At 35.2% G+C, this 14,478-nt stretch overlaps 1 protein-coding gene and 1 pseudogene across 1 annotated transcript; one reads left to right on the top strand and one right to left on the bottom strand.

Moving 5' to 3' along the window:
* Window positions 1-2,018: 2,018 nt before the first annotated feature.
* LOC120184523 lies at window positions 2,019-8,487 on the top strand (annotated as a pseudogene).
* A 3,989-nt stretch (window positions 8,488-12,476) lies between these two features.
* LOC120184532 (zinc-finger homeodomain protein 4-like) lies at window positions 12,477-13,302 on the bottom strand. Its single transcript, XM_039188966.1, has one exon. The coding sequence runs from the start codon at window positions 13,148-13,150 to the stop codon at window positions 12,488-12,490; it is 663 nt and encodes a 220-aa protein (XP_039044897.1). The 5' UTR covers window positions 13,151-13,302; the 3' UTR covers window positions 12,477-12,487.
* Between the last annotated feature and the right edge of the window lie 1,176 nt (window positions 13,303-14,478).

Raw genomic sequence — 14,478 nt, forward strand, 5'->3', positions numbered from 1 at the left:
AGTAAAATTATATAGTTCACTTTATTGGAGCATATCAGGAGGTGAAAGTGGAGAAGATTGGAGAACAGTTTGTGGTTAAAGTGACAGCAACAAAGGAGGGGACAGATTGGTGTCGATTCTAGATGCGTTTGATGAACTGGGTTTTGATCTTGTTGGAGCTAGGGTCTCTTGCACCCATTTGTTTTCCATGGAAGCCATTGATGTAGCAGCTCAAGGTGGGAAGATGGAGATGCTTATAACATAGGAGGGGTTCATTGATTAATGTTATGATGTGATTGGAAAATGTAAATATTTTTGTATAACATTCTAGCAAATGATACAAAAAAAGAGTCTGAATTATTTCTAACCGGAAGCAATCAAGATCCAGATCTACTATTAATAAACTGAAAAAGATTCCATTGCCGGGAATTGAACCCAGGTCTCGTCGCTGAAAGCCAGATATCCTAACCACTGGAAGACAATGGATTGTTGACGTAAAATTGCATTTTAATATATAATTCATAGAAAATGTTTCATAAGCCATCATTCGAGCATTGTTTTCCCTCACTAAGCATCATGGTTGACCACAAGTTATATTCGAGCTTGATTTTCTTCCCTTGATTTTTCATCTAAATGTTTGTAATTTGGTTGAATGTTGGAGTACTTTTGGGATTAAACACAACATTAGTTCTTCTGTAAGTTGTTTCTCTCATGTTGTTCATCTCCTTTGTTGGGAGGCAAACAAAATCATTAACTCGGTTACTAGAAATGGTATTTCGTTTCTATTTCAACAATTGTTCTATCTATAAAATTTTGTTTCTTACTCTTCCAGGAAATCCGATTCCCTCCAAGATATATGTATGATACCTTTGGTTGATATTCTATGAATAATCGATGTTCCTTTCCAGTAGGAGATAAGTGGATCTGTCCACAATATGATTATGATGCTCTGATGATTTCCAACTGTTTTGATAGCCCAATTTTACTGATGTTCTTAAATTACTTGTATGATATACCAACAATGATGCTTAATCTCATTGTGTGTAATGCTGGTCAAGGTTGTCCCTTTGGATGTCTCTGAAAGTGAAAACTCTGCATATTTTGAGATCTCATCTGATGGGGAACCCCAAATGGAAGTGTTTGACATTATTATACGAAATGTAATTGGCAGATGATACATGTCATAAGTTGGATATTACCCTTTGGATAACATTAGTATAAAGATTTGGATGATCTTATATCATGAAGGAATTGTTGTTGTTGTTGACAGAAAAAGTTTGCTGTGAAATATTATTTCATCAACCTTGCTTTTTTTATAACAGTAAAAACAAGTCACTGTCCCCACCCTAGGTTATCATTGCCTACATGAAACTGATTTGGGAACCAACTTTTGTCTTTGATCTATTCACTTCTTTTTATTAGGATTTGTTTGATGAGTATATAACGAACCCTACACATTGATATACACCGGTATAAAATAGGATAGAATTTACAAATGATCATTAATTATTCTATCTTACTTAAAAGGATATACTATTGATAATATTTTCGATTGCAAATTAATTTCTATTATTTTTTAACATTCGTTAACAAATTGTATTTTACATTATCCACTTAATAAAACATGTATTTAAAGAAGCCGACAAGGGCCAGCATATCGGCCAACAATATCCCTGGATTGATAAGATACGATCTTCCTTATCTAGCAGTATCGAATAGTTTATTACCAACAAGAAGTTGGTCCAAGACGAGACATTAATTTTTTAAATAAAATCAGAGATTTAAATCATGATATTTTTAATGGAATAAACTGAATTATAAGAATTGTCTCATAATTTAAGTAAAATTTGATATGATTTAGTTGATTGGACACCGGTGATTAATTAAAAATAATAGTTTATTAGGCAATGATCTGAAACGGGTAAGCTGCCCCGCCTGTCGCTTACCAACTCCAACGACCTAGTGGAGCTGCTAAAAAGTATAAACAGAGAAACTGAGCTATAATAATTGCTCATAAAACACCAGATATCGTAAAAAGAATGAAGGATACATTCTAATATCACACGGATCACCGGCGCTGCCAATAGATGACTCTCTTCCGGCAAAGCATTTCTTGCTTTCATGGAAGGACAAAGTGTTTCCCCAAACACCCAAATCCATCCTCGTCATTTCCGCTCACTGGGACACTTGTTTTCCCTCAGTCAACATCGTTCCCCGCACTGACACAATCCATGACTTCTCTGGTTTCCCCGATCCTTTGTACAAGGTGATTTTCTTACCTTCCAACATTCAATTATTTCACACCGGTGGAGTTCTTTTTAGCTCTATTGTGTTTGTTAACAGTTGAAGTATCCAGCACCAGGGGCACAGGAGTTGGCACTGAGAGTGAAGGAACTGCTTATTGCATCTGGGTTCGAGCATGTTGATGAAGACAGAACGTGGGCTGGATCATGGTGCTTGGGTTCCGCTGATGCTCATGTATCCGGAGGCCAATATCCGGGTGTGTCAACTCTCAGTTCAGTCGGAAAGGGATGGGAATTACCATTACAACATGGGAAAGGCTTTGGCCCCTCTCAAGGAAGAAGATGTTCTGATCATGGGTTCAGGAGCCGCCACTCATAACTTGGAGGTCCTTACTCCTTAGTAAAGACTTGGACGGTGTTGTAGTTCCCTGGGCTTTGGAGTTTGATACTTGGCTTAAAAAGGCTCTCCTTCAAGGAAGGTACATATCATTTCTTGTTTTTGTTTGTTTTGCTGCTGTTACGTCTTCGTAGATATTCTTTGGAAATTGACAGTTCTTTGTCAGTGACATCTTCAAATAGATTTCTTCATTTACCGGTGCTTTTAAATGATTCATATCCTCTTGGTATAAAAATATTAAAGCTTTCGAGTGAATTATAATATATATACAAGACTTTTGATAAATTCACGTGATTTATCGGCCCGAAATCAAAAATTTGATGATTGTATTTATTTAACATATTAACCTACGAGTACTCATAATAATCATATGCCTAACATCATCATCTAGAGTCCTTATAAATACATCTTAACCACAATAGAGAGATGTGATTCTTTCTACTCTCCTCTCCTTCTTCATTCCTAGTTTATTTTGTTGAAAAATCGGGTAAAGAAAACAGAAAGAACACAAGAATTTTAACGATGTTCAACAATGTGCTTACGTCCTCGGTGTCTTAGGCGGCGCTAGAATTTTTATGCAATTCAATTTCTCATAAGTTTAGGTTATATCTCCTTTTATAATAAATAAACCCTGATACATATTTATAAAAATAACTCTATACCATACCGCGGGCCGCACCCCTCGCACCCTCAACCCACATAATCGTAACCCTCACTACGAGACTTTCTCGGTATATTTATGAGTCATACCTAACAAATCTCCACCTTGGTGAATATCCTGCTCCTTAGGAAACATTCAATGTGGGTTGGGTTACCTTACTTCTTTAACAACTTGAAACACTCAACAAGTCCAAGCAATGCATGAACTTGTCTGTCGTAACTGGCTTGGTGAACATATCAGCGACATTCTCATCAGTATGTACCTTCTGAAACAAAATATCTCCATATGCAACCAACTCTCTGGTCTTGTGAAACCTTACATCAATATGCTTAGTTCTAGCATGATATACCTGATTCTTAGCCAGGTGAATAGTACTTTGATTATCACAAAGCAATTGAACTCCACCTTGCTAACCACCCAACTCCTTCACTAAACCAGTAAGCCATAAAGCTTTTTTTTACAGGTTCAGCTGCTGCCATGTATTCAGCTTCAGTTGTAGATAATGCCACAACAGATTGAACAGTAGACTTCGAACAAATAGGTCATCCACCAAGAGTAAAGACATACCCTGTCGTAGATCATCTATTATCCAAGTCACCCGTATAGTCTGAATCCACATATCCTACAACCAAAGGATTATCCCGCTGACTACCAAAAACAATTTCATGTCCCACAGTACCCTTTAAGTACCTAAAGATACACTTGACTGCTTCTCAATGTTGTGTTTAGACATGTACTTACAAACTTGACTAACAACATGAGCTAAATCAGGACGAGTACATACCATTGCATAGATCAAGCAACCAACAACATTAGAATACGGAACCTTTGTCATATCTTCAGCTTCCTTATCTATCTTAGGGCACTGTTCTGATGAGAGCTTAAAGTGATTCGCCAATGGAGTGCTCATTGGTTTTGCGCTGCTCATCGCAAACCTTTCTAGCATTTTCTCAACATAACCCCGTTGAGATAGCCACAGTTCCCTTGAGTCTCTGTCCCTGCAAATTTTCATTCCAAGAATTTTCTTTGCAGCACCTAAATCTTTCATATCAAATTCCTGACTCAATAAAGTTTTCAAACCGATAATATCATCCATGTTCTTCGTAGCAATTAACATATCATCAACGTACAATAACAGAAAAATAAAAGAACCATCATCAATGCTCTTAACATAGACACAATAATCATACTCACATCGCTAGGGATGGAAAAAAAACCCGAACCCAACGGGGAAAACCGAAAACCGAATTAAACGGGTCGGGTTCGAGGATGATAAACAAGGACGGGATGGGGAAAACCCATTTATTTTAAACGGGGACGGGGACGGGTTTGGTAATCCCCACCCCGATTACCCGATTACCCTCCCCGATACCCGACCCGATAAATATTAAAAATAATTATTTATATATATATAATATTAATAAATTTAATTTAAATAAAAAATATATATTTAATTTAAATATATATATACCCGGCCCGATTCTCGGCCCAATACCGACCCAATACCCGGCCCAATACCCGTTTAAATAACCGTTTATGCTAAACGGGGATACCCGTTTCCCCGCGGTTTTCCCCGATTACCCGACGGGGATCCCCGTTTAAATCCCCGCGGTTTTTTAAACGGGGACGGGTACCGGTTTTTTAAACGGGGACGGGGGGACCAATACCCGGCCCGAACCTGGCCCGTTGCCATCCCTACACATCGCTTGTAGCCAATCTTGATCATATAGGAGTCAAACTGTTTGTACCATTGTCTCGGAGACTGTTTCAAACCGTACAAAGATTTCTTCAATCTGCAAACTAAATGCTTGTTTTCAGGTTGAATGAAACCTTCAGGCTACTACATGTAGATATGCTCCTCTAAATCACCATGCAAAAAAGCAGTTTTATTATTCATATGCTCTAAATGCAAATCCCAACTAGCCACCAATGCAAGTAATGCTCGGATTGAAGTGTGCCTGACCACAGGAGAAAAAATTTCATTATAATCAACTCCTTTTTGCTGTGAAAAACCCTTTGCTACCAAACGAGCCTTGAACTTCTCCTTTTTTTTCTATTACTGTTGTTTTCTTCTTATACACCCATTTGCAACCAATCGGCTTCTTACCCTCAGGAAGACGAACTAACTCCCATATACGATTATGATGCAAAGACTCCATCTCCTCAACCATGGTAGCCATCCACTTATCATTTTCCTGACTAGTAACAACATCATGAAAAGTAACTAGATCATCACTGCTAATAGTAAGTGCAAAAGAGACCAAGTCTTTAAAGCCCAATCTGTTCAGAGGCTTTATATTCGTCCATCTCACCCTGTCTCTGGCGAGACTATAATCCTGCAAATCAACCGTAGCGGAACCACTAGAAGTAGGTTGAGAAGTTTTTGTTTTCTTAACTGGAAACTGCTCGAAATCCACCACTGCCGTGTCTTTCTTCTGCTGCAACATGGGTTGTTCATCAAAAACAACATCTCTACTGATCATAATTTTCTTCGCAACTGGATCCCAGAACTTGAATCCTTTGACACCTTTCTTGTAACCCAAAAAAATGCACTCCTTCGACTTTGCATCAAGTTTGGATCTCTCATCAGCAGGTACATGCACATAAGCAGAACAACCAAAAATTCGTAAGTGATCAAAAGTAACATCATGACCAGTCCATACCTCTTTTGGAACTTTCCCAACCAATGATGCCCTTGGCGATATATTGATAAGATAACACACCATGTTAACAACCTCAACCCAGAAGTGTTTGGGGAGCCCCGCATTCAACTGAAAACATCTGGCTCTTTCATTCAACGACCTGTTCATCCGTTCCGCAACACCATTATGTTGTGGTGTCTTGCGCACTGTAAAATGCCTCTTAATCCCATACTCCTTACAGAAGTTTAGAAACTGAGAATTTGTGTACTCCGTACCATTGTCAGACCGCAAACACTTGATTTTCCATCCTATTTGGTTTTCTACCTTGAACTTCTCAAAAACTTCAGACTTATGTTTCAAAAAATACACCCAAACTTTCCGTGAAAAATCATCAATAAAAGTAACATAATACCTAGATCCACCCAAAGACGATGTCGTGGAAAGCCCCATACATCAGAATGCACATAATCAAGAATCTCTTCAGTTGTGTGCTTCCCAGTCTTGAAATGAACTTTAGTCTGTTTACCAAGAACACAAGCAAAACTCAATCTTACAGCTTTTAACACCATGCAACAGATTTCTTGTATGTAATTCAGCCATACCACGTTCACTAAGATGAGCAAGACGCATATGCCACAGTTTGGTAGTATCATCACAGGACTCAACAGAATGAACTCCACCTACAACGGTACTCCCAAACATCTGTAAATATTCCCTGCAACCATCTTTCCTTTCATCACATTCAAAGCTCCTTTAACAATCCGAATGGTTTCCCTATCCTTATCAGCCTTAGGGATAAAATCTTTCTTGTGCAAAGTGCCCAAAGAAATCAAATTCTTCTTCAAATATGGGATACGTCGAACACCACACAACGTCCGAACAGAACCATCATACATCTTAATTCTGACATCACCAATACCAAAAATATTGCAACATCGATCATCACCCAAATAAACAGAACCATAATCAACCAACTTGTATGTCGAAAAACATTCCCTATTTGGCGTGATGTGATAAAAACATCCAGAATCAAGAATCCAATCATCCATCAATTGAGTCGTTGAAATAGAGAACATAGCACCCTCACTACAATCAAAATTGTCATCCTCGACCACATTCACAGACTTGGATGAGTCATTACGCTTCTCATCAGTCTGCTTTTTCAGCTTCGGACAGTCTCGCTTCATATGTCCTGCCTCCTGCACTTGTAACAGTGAATTGTCTTCTTATCCCTAGATTTGGATCTGAAATTCCACTTCCCAGACCCTGCTTTCTCTGGCTTCCGTCCACGGTCTCGATTACCCTTGACATATAAGCTATCAACTTGAGAGCTTTCCCCTGCATTCTGCTTTCGCTGGTTGTGAGCCAACAAGGCTGCAACAATCTCCTCAACTTTGATAGTCTATTTCCCATATGTAAGAGTAGTCACCATATGTTAGTAAAAGGGAGGCAACGAACACAACATAATCATCGATTTGTCTTCATCCTCAATCTTCACATCAAGTCGAGCCAAATCAGAAACGATTTGATTGAAGACATTCACGTATTGCGCCAAATCATGATCATCCTGCATCTTCAGCCCATACAGCCACTGCTTTAGATACAGTTTAGTCGTTAAGGATTTGGACATAAACTAACTTTCCAACTTCTTCCAAATTTCATCTGGAGACGGTAGATGCATGACTTGATACATGATCTCGTCCGTCAAACATAATCATATGTTCCTGTCGCTCGCTGTTGCAATTCTTCCCAATATTCCTCCTTCATCGACGCTTGCTTTGTAGGTCGCAAAGCCTTCAGGATCCCTTGTTGCGCCAACAGATCCTTTACCCTTATTTTCCATAATCCGAAGTTACCCTTACCATCGAATTTCACAACTTCGAATTTGGCTCCTGATATCGGATACCAATTGTTTAAAAACCGGGTAAAGAAAACAGAAAGAACACAAGAATTTTATCGAGGTTCAGCAATGTGTTTACATCCTCGGTGCCTTAGACGGCGCTAGAATTTTTATTCAATTCAATGTCTCATAGGTTTAGGTTACATCTCCTTTTATAATAAATAAACCCTGATACATATTTACAAAAATAACCCTATACCATTCCGCAAGGCCGCAGCCCCAACACCCGCAACCCACATAATCATAACCACCACTACAAGACTTTCTCGGTATATTTATGAGTCATACCTAACATATTCTTATATTTTATTTTTTTCATAAAAAAATATTGGTCACCTATTGTTATCTTATCAGACGAGACTCTTTGTTGAAACTAAGAGATTAATCGTATACGATCAATGAGATAAACTTGTTCTCATCGATTGTAGTTATGTAAGTAGTTTAAGTTATGATTAAAGGGTTTATGTTGTAGATACAAAGATGTGAATGAGTACGATGAGAAGGCACCACATGTGAAGACGGCTCACCCTTGGCCGGAGCACTTGTATCCACTGCATGTGGCCATGGGAGCTGCCGTAGAAAATGCAAAGGCCAAACTCATCCATGAAAGCTGGCATCTTGGTTCTTTTTCCTATGCTTCTTACCAGTTCACAGCAGGCACCTGATGTTACCTGCCCTGCAATTATCACCTCTTTAATCCAAATAAATTTTATACAAGCCCTGTTCAATCTACGCTTAAATTATATTAATGTATGTAAAGATGAACACATAATTTTAAGTTAGAAGGATGAATTATACAATTTTAAGAGAGTGAACTTATAAAATTTTATAATCAATCATTCATGAATCGTGATTGATCCGGACATAAATACAAATGATGGTCAAATATCATGATAATAAATCTTATTTTTAGAAATAATTTTAAGCGATCAAATTTTTAATATAATAACAAAGAGATATTATTTTAGTTTTGATTAATATTAAATTATAAATTAATTGTGTGTAAAACTTTCTATTTTTCTCTATATAAAAGAATTTTCTGATTTGATATTTTTGTGTTGGAAGATGACTTTTCCTTTATAAAAAATCTATGCCAAGATTTTAACTAAAAATAGATTAGGGACTAATAAAAGACATGATAATAATATAGTGATCAAATTATGTTGAACTAGAATTTTAGGGATTAAATCTTCACTTTTTAAACATAATAAAAGGACCAAAATTACAACTTAACTGATAAGTTCTAAGTGGGGGTGTTCCTAGGGATGTCAACGGGTCGGGTTCGGGCCGGATATTGGTCCCCTGTCCCCGTTTAAAAAACTCATACCCGTCACCGCTTAAAAAATTGTAGGGATTTAAACGGGGAACCCCATCGGGTAATCGGGGAAAACCGCGAGGAAACGGGTATCTCCGTTTAGCATAAACGGTTATTTAAACGGGTATCGGGCCGGATATATATATATTTAAATTAAATATATAAATATTATATATTTTTTTTAATTTAAATTAAATTTATTAATATTATATATATAATTATTTTTAATATTTATCGGGACGAGTATCGGGCATGGTAATCGGGTAATCGGGGCGGGGATTATCAAACCCGTCTCCGATTAGCATAAACGATTTTTTTCCGTCTCTGTTTAATTCGATTTTCAATTTTTCCCATCGGATTCGGAGTTTTTTACCATCCCTAGATGTTCCATGGGCTGTGGCTTAAAATGGTCTCTTTCAAGGGAGGTGTATCATTTTTCTATTTCTATGTATATACAAAAATGTGCAATTGGTGTTCAAACATGGTGATGGGAAAAATTGCTTCAACAATGGATCGAGAAAAAAAATTACTTATATAAGGTGTAGTAGAAATTAATTTTTGAATTAAGATTTTTGATATAGTATTATGTGGAAGTCATTAGGAATACACAACGATTTTTAAAAGTCATCAGAACTACACAACGATTTTTTTATATATGCAGCACAGAAAAACTTGATTTTCGACGTATATCATAGTGTAGTCCTGGTGATTTTTAAAAATCGTCGTGTAGTCCTAACAACTTCCACCGAGTATAAAACAAAAATCTATTGATCTTATGCTATTTAATGAGTTTTGCTTTATAAATTCAATTTCCATTTGAGTTGTTACAGAACTTTATGAACTTCAACCAATATTCTTATCTAAGTTTCCCTAAAATTTAATGTTATCGATCGCACCGGCATGCGTCTCATAAATTTATTGTTACATATTCGTACTCATTACGAAGCTACGTTAGGATAGAACGTAATAAATGAAAAAGTAAAGGAAAACAGGAAAGGAAAATTGAAGAGAGAAATGTAAAGGATATATGTATTTTATTTAGATAATAAAAAAAATCAGTTTATAATAGCAATTTTGCACAATAATTTAAGCTTGATTTTACTGAGTAAGCTTGTAGTTTAAAATTGTTATGTTATTAATCTTTTTGAAAAATATTTGCGTTGAAAATTTATTTTTAGATATGGGTCATTTATTATCGTACACTTGAAACTCGTCATGTTCTCGTGACGGGTTTCATAAAATATATTAAAAAACATAACTCGTCATGTGGATAAATTTGATGAAAATTATATGGAAATGAAACTCGTCACGATGACATGGAGAGCTCCAAAAACACTTTAGCAAATAATTTAGTTCTCAAATTAATTTTCCAACATATATATTTTCCTAATTCCTTTAGCACATGGTTCTTAATCTTGAGGTCGTGGGATCGAGTCTCACGGAGGGCATTTCATAATTCAGAGGTCTTCTACGGAAGCTGCTCTCAATTTGGTGTTGGGGGCAGCCTACTATCTTACCTCCCTTTACCCCATACATATGGGAAAAAAGGGACAAACAACTAATTCTTTTTTGGGTAAATTACACCACTCCTCACAGTACTTTACTTTCTCCTATTTTGTTCATTGTACTTTCAATTTTTCTAATTACACCTTCCACTTTTTTGTTATTTTTTTAATTATTTTATATTAAAAATAAATAAAGAATGTCATGTCATCAAAATGTTAGAGAGATAACGGGGGAGTGAGAAAAATGATTTAATTTATAAAATTCAGTGAGCAAGTTAGAAAAATTAAAAGTAAAGTGAGCAAAATAAGAGAGAATAAAATAAAGTGAAAAAGGTATAATTTACCCTTCTTTTTTCTGTTTGGATTATTTGCCCTGCAAAGCGCTTATTCTTTTCCAATTTCCACATTGTCATTGAGTAACACACTATATTTTAAAAAGGGTAAACTACATATTTATTCAAAAACTATTCAAGTGGTTCTGTTTTTGTCAATAAAGTATTTTTTACTTCAAAACCATACATAACATTATGTTTTTGTTTCATTTTTATCACATGCGTTAAAAAATTAATAGAAATGCTGATATGAATTTTTATTTTATTTTTCAATGATGACGTGACATTACCTTATGGTGATACATCAATATCACCATTAATTTTCTAACGGTGAGTGACCAAAATGGAACCATTCAAAAAGTTGAGTGATTAAATACATATTTTATCCTTTTAAAAACTATTACTGTTAGTAATAAATATCAAAAGCTTTTGTACCATTGCTTCAAAAAGAGAAGAGAACAGTGCAAAATGCAAAAACTTGTGAAACGCAGAAAAAGGTCCTACTTCATACAGTTAACCACAATTAATAACTAGCAAGGATACACAAACATTATAGTTGCGAACGACATATAAATTGTGAATATCAAATTATAAGAATTCCAGAGAAATATGTTGATGATATATAGATATATATTATTAATGATAGATTCAGAAATAATTTTCTTATGATGCGTTTGGTTCACAGAATGTAAGATTATTAATGGGAATGTAAGATTACTAGGGAATAGAATTACTAGGAATGTTGTATTTTGTGTTTGGTTGGTTTAGCAGGAATGCAAGATTACTGTGTTTGGTTAAAGGAATAAAAGATTATTGAAATATATATTTGATCAAATTGTCATTTATATATATATGTATAATATTACAAGTTGAAAAATATTTATATATTTTCTTTAAAAAAATTTAAATTCATATTTATATAATTTTTTTACAAAATTAAAAATATAAAAAAAATTAATGAAAGGGTAAAATTTTATTTTAACCCCTGAACTTCATATAAAATTTTAATTATAGTTTTTTTTTTGTAAATTTAAAATAATTTAAGGATAAATTTGTAATTTAACATTCGTAGAATTTTTATTATTCAATGACAGAAGAATGATATTTTTGAAAAAAAATAAAAATTTTAAGGGCATTTTAGTCCAAAACGCCGGTAATCTAACAATACCTAAAGAAAGGGAAGTAATGACATTCCCGGTAATATACCCAAAAAATCTACTATTAGTAATCTTACATTACAGGGAATAAGATTTCTGGGCTAACCAAACGGGGGAATGTGAATTCCATTTCCATGGAAATCTCACATTCCCCCATCCAAACGCCCCCTTAGGATTGACACATGTATGTTAATAATACAAAAATTTTAAATTGAGTGCACACAAATAAAATTTCATAATGGACACCATCAATAAAATAGATAACTAATTAAATAAAATTAGGTATGAGGATGGACACTTACCCAATGAATCCGAATATATATATATTATAGGTGTATATTGCTTAGTTAATTAATTTAACCAGCACCCGCAGATAAATTGTGTTTCTTTGCAAAGCTTTGCTTATTGTTGTGCATCCACACCTTAAGTGCCCTCCTCTTGATTCCAATCTCTTGGCAAAATTGCTGCACAACACTCTCATCCAGCTTCTGAATCCCCCAACCAGCTTTCTCTGCAAAGCTGAACATCTTCTCCTTTTGCTCTTGGCTGAACTTGGTCCTAAACCTTTTCCTCCCCTTCGTCCCGACTCGTCCTTCGTCTTTCTCGTCGGTTTCCGAAGGAATCGATCCGCCTTTGAACGACATTATCATCTGCCGAGGCAGTTCTTCCCTCGAGGAAATCAAGGTAGTAGCAGTAGCTTCTGCAGTAGGGTTCCCATGGGGTGAGCTCAAGATGTAACTATGAGGACCCAAGATGAGTTTACGGTGGCAACAATTGGAAGGGCAATCACAATCTATCTCTTTCCGATGGAAGTTCCGATGACAGTTGCAAGCCGAGCACATTAACGCCTCGAGGGAGCCTTCTTCGCCGTTCGAAATGAACTCACCGCACCCGTCTGTGGCGTTCCCTCCGATGGCGGCGGCATGGTTCTTTAGGCATTCCTTGTACCTCACCACAACTTTCTTGTAATCATCATCTCCAACCTGCCTTTCTTCCAACCTAGGGCTTGCATTATACATTCCAAACACACTCCCAACAAAACAAAACAATAAACTAAGAAGACAAAGAGAGATTAGACTATAACACAAGGTATACGTTAATGTAAAGTATATATGGGCGATGCCTTAGATACATAGAGATTAGGTTAAGTAGTGAAACTTTATAAAGTAAAGGTTAGTATTAGAAGTGAAGCAAGAAATAATGAGAATTTGCAAATATATATATGTGTGGTGGGAGAGATAAAGAAGAAGAAAAAGAGTAGAGGTGTATTTAGTAGAGCAACTACCAGTAGCTTATAAAAATTAAAGCGTAAGAGAGGGAGAGAGATTCTAACATGGGGACAACAAATTTAAGGATAGTTATAATATGGGTATAGAGAGAGAGCTTGCTTTGCTTGTACAATAAACCACTCAGTTCAGGCTACGAAGGATATATAAGAAATGCAAACCCACATTCGAAACCTGAAGTTTACGAATGGAGCAAATTGGATTGAGAGAGTCACCTTTATTTCTGCAATACTCCATCTAGATTAGTTGATCAATATATCAGATACTGATAAATATAAAAAAAATAATAATCAATCTTATTGTTTCCCTTTCACTGCTATGCCTTACTGTCCACTATATATATATATAAAGTTTTTATTCGAGGTAACATTTTATTTCCTAAAAATAGAATTAATTGTATCATATGTCCTCAAAGTATGACTTTAATTTTAAATTGGTCCCTAAACAATTAAACATTTCAATTTTATTCCTAAACTATGACTATCATTCTAAATTAGTCCTTATACTTTTGAACATTTCAATTTCATCCCCAAACTATGACATTCTAAATTGATTCCCAAAGTTTTTGAACATATATGTATATACTAATCACATCCCTTGTTAATAAAATAGTTAGGTGAAGTTATATTATTATATGTTTCAAAAAAATAAAATTTAGGTTAAATTATGGTTGAAACTAATCACATATTTGGATGAATTTGGGGATGAAATTGGAATATTCAAAATATTGTGGACCAATTTCGAAAGAGGGTCATAGTTTAGGTATGGAATTAGAATTTTCAAAATTTTAAGGACCAAATTAGAATGAGATTCATAGTTTATGGGTGAAATTGGAATATTAAAAAAAAATTAAGGACCAATTTAAAATGATTATTGTAGTTTGGGGACATATGATGTTATTAACTTCTAAAAATATATTTCATAATTTTTTTTAAAAAAACTATACAAATTTTTTTGAAAAAAAAGTTCACTAATGTTTGAATATTTCAAAGGATAATAGTATGAGTTGTTCAGCTGTTTTCTAAAATATTTAGGTTTTGATTGGTTGTAATTTTTTAAAA

Source organism: Hibiscus syriacus, unplaced genomic scaffold (genome assembly GCF_006381635.1).
Source record: "Hibiscus syriacus cultivar Baekdansim isolate YM2019G1 unplaced genomic scaffold, ASM638163v2 tig00112921_pilon, whole genome shotgun sequence".
Taxonomy (NCBI): Eukaryota; Viridiplantae; Streptophyta; class Magnoliopsida; order Malvales; family Malvaceae; genus Hibiscus; species Hibiscus syriacus.

Bases quoted from the DNA above. Each gene is read 5' to 3' on its own strand.
- LOC120184532 (XM_039188966.1), bottom strand. From the start codon at position 13,150: ATGTATAATGCAAGCCCTAGGTTGGAAGAAAGGCAGGTTGGAGATGAT.